At 34.4% G+C, this 6,421-nt stretch overlaps 1 protein-coding gene across 1 annotated transcript; it reads left to right on the top strand.

Moving 5' to 3' along the window:
- The first annotated feature begins 2,582 nt into the window (after positions 1-2,582).
- On the top strand, positions 2,583-4,967 carry LOC101503266 (uncharacterized). The gene has a single exon (XM_004512081.4). It carries the CDS (start codon positions 2,814-2,816, stop codon positions 4,845-4,847), a length of 2,034 nt encoding a protein of 677 aa, XP_004512138.1. The 5' UTR covers positions 2,583-2,813; the 3' UTR covers positions 4,848-4,967.
- Positions 4,968-6,421: the final 1,454 nt, after the last annotated feature.

Below are 6,421 nucleotides of genomic sequence, written 5' to 3' on the forward strand. Positions count from 1 at the left end.
TTAACAAGAACTTTTAGCTAGAGAATTGTTGGGGAATACGGGGGATCCCGGCATTCAGTCCTTATATATCCAATATAGCCTTCATTCCTGGTCCACTTGATCCAAGTCCTTTATTGACCACTTGACCACTAGACTTGATCCTCTTGATCCAAGTCCTTTTTGCTCCCCCATCTAGCCAAACTAGGCTCTGATACCACTTGTTGGGGAGTACGGGGGAGTCCGACATTCGAAATGGGCTAAACAAGGATTCATAAGACACTTAGACACCACATCTCAACTCAAAACCTTAAGGCATTAGGATTATGGGTCATTCTCCTTATATATCCAATATAGCCTCCATTCCTGGTCAATGTGAGACTAACCACTCATAATTGAATTCCAACATGAATGAGTCCACAAACAAAAAATGTAATTTTACGTCCTCTATGATTAAGAAGTTTGTTTTGACAAAAAATAATTAATAATTTGATTTGATTTTTCTTTTAATATGTTATTTGATAGTATATTTGAAAGTTATTAAATATGATTAAAAAATTGTGATTATTTTCTTTTGAAATGTGATTATTTGGTAGTATATTTGAAAGTTATAAATTTGCTTCAAAAAGTGTTAGGAAAACGACTATTTTTAATAGTCAAAAGATTAGTATTAATTTAAAATTATATTTAGATGTAACTTATAATTTACTTATTTTAATGAATTAAAAATAAATCAATTTAACTTTTTTGATGTTTCATTCAATAAAAATCTAATATTTGAAAATAATTTATAATTATTAAAATTATATTTTTTTATTTGAAATCCAAAAATAAATCCAAATTTTTATATTCAAATGGAACTTTGAAAAATATGTTAAAACGCCTTATGTCTACATGTTATAACAAAATGTGCAGGGTGAAGCTGATAACTAAATTTCATATTATGGAGACAATGATGAGTGCTCGTAAAGCTTTCAATGATGATGAGTAGCATCTATGTGTTGTGTTATTGATGAACCGTAATGTTTTGTAAAGTTCAACATATGACAGAAAAAGTTAAGATTCGGTAATGTTTGTCATGACATTGACAACCACTATTCATTTGTACTAGTTTTTAAGAAGATAGTCCAGAAGAGGATGTTTCCACGATATAAGCTTATATGCATTTTAGATGTGTACTAATAGTATGTTTGTAAATTGTCTCAATAACACTATAATGTTGATTTGCCACCACGTTTTCCAGCAACTTTTATTTGTTCGGGTACTTTGTTTTTGTAAGTGATACCACCAAATACGTTCTTTTGAGTTTTTGACTATTGAAAAAATGTAATCGAAATTGCAAATTATGCAACAATTGCGCATGCCATGGGTGCTTTAGAAGGCCACGATTTGTTTTTTTGTTTTTGAAATTATTGCAAGTTATAAATCAACTTATGTAATTATATATTATATTATTCTTTTATTTTTTTTCTAAATTTAAATATCTATTAAATTAAATAATGTGTAGATTTGGTGTTCCAAAAACATGTTTTATTGCTATCTAAATTATTATATACAAGTCTTATTTAATCATCTATGTTATTTTTAAATTAATCTTTTGGCATTAATAGTTTAATAAACATCACTGTCATCCAATTAAAAAAACAAATTTTTTTCCTCAAATCATATGATAAATTTCAAAATATTCATACTAAAGAGATTGCAATAACAAAATAATGTATTTTTATTGAATGTTTGTATAAAATTATATATCACTTTCAAGTCAAATTTTAATATGAATTATCATCTGTCATATATCAGTTTTTAAAAATATTTAAAATTCTAATGATTATAAACATCGTCTTTTAGAAGTAAACGTTAATGATATTTTTAATTTTATGAGTAGATAGTTGTTTAAATAATACTAATTTAACCAAAATAAAAGAAAATAAATATATATTTCATATTAAATTAATATAAATTATATCACTATCTTATTCATAAAATACAATGAATATCAAAAATTATTATTTTTTAAAGAATATTATCAGAATATTATAAGATGTTATTTAATTCAATTTTTTGTGATGATTTTAAAATAGTGAGATGGACCACTTATAGAATATTCGCATAAAAAATTCAACTACCTTTAAATTCATAAATTAATGAAAACTATAATTTATTCAATAAATACAGTTAATAAGATTGTGGTGGGGTGGGGCAAATCGTTGACATATTCTGAAACAGATCAGAAGAGTCTAAAACAACACCGAAGCCTTTGAACTCAGCAGGGTCAGGGCCTTAAAAACAAGCAGTACTATAGTTTAGGAATCTTGGATTGAAGTGAATTTTTCGAATAAAACAAAATAATCAGTTAACCTTTCTTTTCATCCGAATAACGGCAACTAAATTTGCGTAAAGGAAACTACGCCAGTTTAGTCACGATAAATTAAAAAATCTCACTTTTGTTATGTACCTTCTATACCTAATTTTACTTTTAAAAAAATAGATCTTTGCAAGGGAAACATGTTTTAATGAATAAAATAATTAATAACATTAGAGATATTTTAAAACATATTTACAATTTCAATATAATTACGATTGAAAAAGAAAAACTTAAAGACGTGAAACCGTCCAAATCCGAAAAGTGAATTTTGATGAATACAAAAGGGGGGTTTGGGTTGGGGGTGTAGAATCTACGTTGGGTTGATGAAAAATGAAAATCCGAGTAAGGTCTAAGCGCGTTTGACCTCGTATAAACATCTCTTCTTCAACCCAACTATAATCAATTAAACTTTATATTCATATTGATGCCATCCATCTAAATTAAACTCAACATCAGAAAATAAGTTGAATCAATGGGTGACATAGTGAAACAAATATTAGCAAAACCGATCCAACTAGCAGACCAAGTAACTAAAGCAGCAGACGAAGCAAGTTCATTCAAACAAGAATGCTCCGAACTCAAATCCAAAACGGACAAACTCTCCGCTCTTCTCCGTCAAGCAGCAAGAGCAAGCTCCGATCTCTATGAACGTCCAACTAAACGAATCATTGAAGAAACCGAACAGGTACTCGACAAAGCACTTTCCTTAGTCCTAAAATGTCGCGCTAACGGTCTCATGAAGCGTGTCTTCACAATCATCCCCGCCGCTGCTTTCCGTAAAACATCCTCCCATCTCGAAAATTCTATCGGCGACGTTTCTTGGCTCCTCCGTGTCTCCGCCTCCGCCGACGATCGCGGTGGCGAGTATCTCGGACTTCCTCCAATCGCAGCCAACGAACCTATCCTGTGTTTCATTTGGGAACAGATCGCTATACTTTACACTGGCTCACAAGAAGATCGGTCCGATGCCGCGGCTTCGCTCGTGTCACTCGCACGTGGGAGTGACCGTTACGGGAAGCTTATAATTGAAGAAGGTGGTGTGGGTCCACTTTTGAAGCTTATTAAAGAAGGGAAAGTGGATGGTCAAGAGAATGCTGCTAGAGCTATTGGGCTTTTGGGCCGTGATCCTGAGAGCGTTGAACATATGATTCATGTTGGTGTTTGTTCTGTTTTTGGTAAGATTCTTAAAGAAGGTCCTATGAAAGTTCAAGGTGTTGTTGCTTGGGCTGTTTCTGAACTTGCTGCTAATTATCCTAAATGTCAGGACCTTTTTGCTCAGAATAATATTATTAGGTTGCTTGTTGGTCATCTTGCTTTTGAAACTGTTGAAGAACATAGTAAGTATGCTATTGTTAGCATCAAACCCACTTCAATCCATGCTGTTGTCATGGCTAATAATTCTAATTCAAATACTACCAAGAAGGGAAATGAAAATGAAGATGGCAGCAGCGGGGGTGGTGGTGGAGGAGGAGGAAATAAACAAGGTCGGTTACCGCAACATCCATTAGGCGAAAGACCGAGAAATTTGCATAGAGTGATTACAAGTACTATGGCAATTCATGCTGCTACTAAGCAACCTACTCAAGGAAATGAAGTAAATCAAAATCAGAACTCTTTGTCCAATTCCAATACTCCCAATGGCAATGGTGGTAATGATGGTGGTAAACAAGGAAATAATCACCAGCGAAATTATTCGCATTCGGCAATTAACATGAAGGGAAGGGAATGTGAAGATCCTGAGATTAAGGCAAGCATGAAGGAAATGGCAGCAAGGGCTCTTTGGCATTTGGCTAAGGGTAATGTGCCGATTTGTCGGAGCATTACGGAATCGAGGGCTTTGTTGTGTTTTGCTGTTTTACTTGAGAAAGGACCGGAGGCTGTGCAGTATAATTCTGCTATGGCGTTGATGGAGATTACTGCAGTGGCTGAGAAAGATGCTGAATTGAGGAAATCTGCATTTAAGCCTAATTCTCCTGCCTGCAAAGCAGTTGTTGATCAAGTGCTTAAGATAATTGAGAAAGCAGATTCGGATCTATTGATTCCTTGTGTCAGGGTGATTGGGAATTTGGCAAGGACGTTCAAGGCTACTGAGACGAGGATGATTGGCCCCTTGGTGAAACTTCTTGATGAAAGAGAGGCAGAGGTTTCTAGGGAGGCATCGATAGCTCTCACCAAATTTGCCTGCAGTGAAAACTACCTTCATGTTGATCATTCCAAGGCAATCATAAGTGCAGGAGGGGCGAAACTCTTGATTCAGCTTGTGTATTTTGGAGAACAAATGGTTCAGGTTCCAGCATTGGTTCTGCTCTCGTACATTGCGTTGCACGTGCCGGATAGTGAAGAACTTGCTCTGGCTGAGGTGCTTGGAGTGCTTGAATGGGCGTCCAAGCAATCATTCATGCAACATGATGAAACCCTTGAGGCATTGTTGCAAGAAGCCAAGAGTAGTTTGGAGCTTTATCAGTCTAGAGGTTCAAGAGGATTCCATCATAAATTGCATCAGTAGGAAGAAGAGTAGTACATTGTCATCATCATTGTAAATGTAAAAGGTTTTTCTGTCTTTCATGATTCTTATGTGTTGTATCATTCTTCTTGAGTGTGTATACACAATCAATTTATTTCTTCATATGTCCAGATTCATTTTCAAACTGTCTTTGGAATTGGTTTCCTAATCCAAATGTTGCAAAATCCTCCTTTGCTTTTCAACTAGTATTCCTCTATACGTCAAGTATAGATAGATGCAAACTAACTTTTCTAGCACCGATACTTTAAATCGAAGACATATCAAATATCCAACACGTGCCATTGTCTGTCTTTGTCTGACATCGACACTATATTGACACATGTCTTGTCCAGTCTCCGTGTCAGTGCTTTATAGAAACTAACCTTGAAAACATGGCACAAACGACCATTTCTCTTTTAGCATTGTTGAAATACACAAAGTGCTACTTAACCGATCGGTAGTAATAGTAATTCAACCATTTGGCGGAAAAAATTGAAGGTGTGGATGAAAATTAATCAATGAGATGCATTTAATTAATTTTTTTTTTTTGGATTCCGCCAATTAGTATTTTCCTTTCCCTATTTATCTTGTGAGGGGAAGCTGCAGAAATTGTGTAAAGTAGTTATAGGTTTACGGTCCACAATTGTCTAATCACAATCAACGGTTGAGATTGTTTTAGTGCTTCAATAGTCGAAATCAAATAATGCCGTGGGAATAACTGTGTAATATTGCTACTGGGTCTTTTATGAGGATACTTTTTAAATTTTACCCTCAAAGTAGATAGGGACATATTGCAGATTTTGATGTCTACAATCATTTACCAACTCTTATGGGTTGGACCAAATAGAAAAAACGTGAAAAAGAATACTTTTGAATGATTCCTCAACTTTTGTTGGACGAATAGAAAGCAGGGAATATACGCAAAAGTGTAGTTGACATGAGGTTTGGCAATGTGGATCATGGTTCCAACAACATTCCACTGCTGGAGTTGGACGAGTTCAAATTAACCCACGTCAGGGCTGCTTCTATGCATTATGATTTTATCATGCAGCCATTATAATGCGTTTTGACCATAATAAAATATACAACTTTTATTTTTTTTAAGCAAATATATCTGCAACTTGGTTAATTAGTAATGTAGTTTCTAACAATATCTTATTGTAATAAAAGCACTCTTCACTATCATGTTGGAAAGGATAAACAATAGGGTTATATACTTGTATTGTTGTCAACAAGTTGCAAACAACCTCTCATCAAAATTTATGCACAAGTCCAACTGTATATTAAATGAAATGTTGTATATAATTATTTCTTAATATGCCGACGGGCTTAGTATCTTGATTGCATGGGACTCCAATAATACTGAATGGAACATAATCAAGATTAAAATGAAAACTCAGTCAAAACACATGTAAAATGCTCACAAGCTTCTACACACGTGTGTCCGGTCAAAACGGGCTATATTCATGTCCGTCACGTGCTGGGCTCATATTCAGCCCAAATTGTGCAACACAATTGCCCATGTGAAGTTGGAAAATTGGCTATTGTACCCCCCATTTAAACTTATACCCCCCAAC

Source organism: Cicer arietinum, chromosome 8 (assembly GCF_000331145.2).
Source record: "Cicer arietinum cultivar CDC Frontier isolate Library 1 chromosome 8, Cicar.CDCFrontier_v2.0, whole genome shotgun sequence".
Lineage (NCBI taxonomy): Eukaryota > Viridiplantae > Streptophyta > Magnoliopsida > Fabales > Fabaceae > Cicer > Cicer arietinum.

Excerpts from the sequence above, each read along its gene's own strand:
- LOC101503266 (XM_004512081.4), top strand. The coding sequence starts at position 2,814 with ATGGGTGACATAGTGAAACAAATATTAGCAAAACCGATCCAACTAGCA.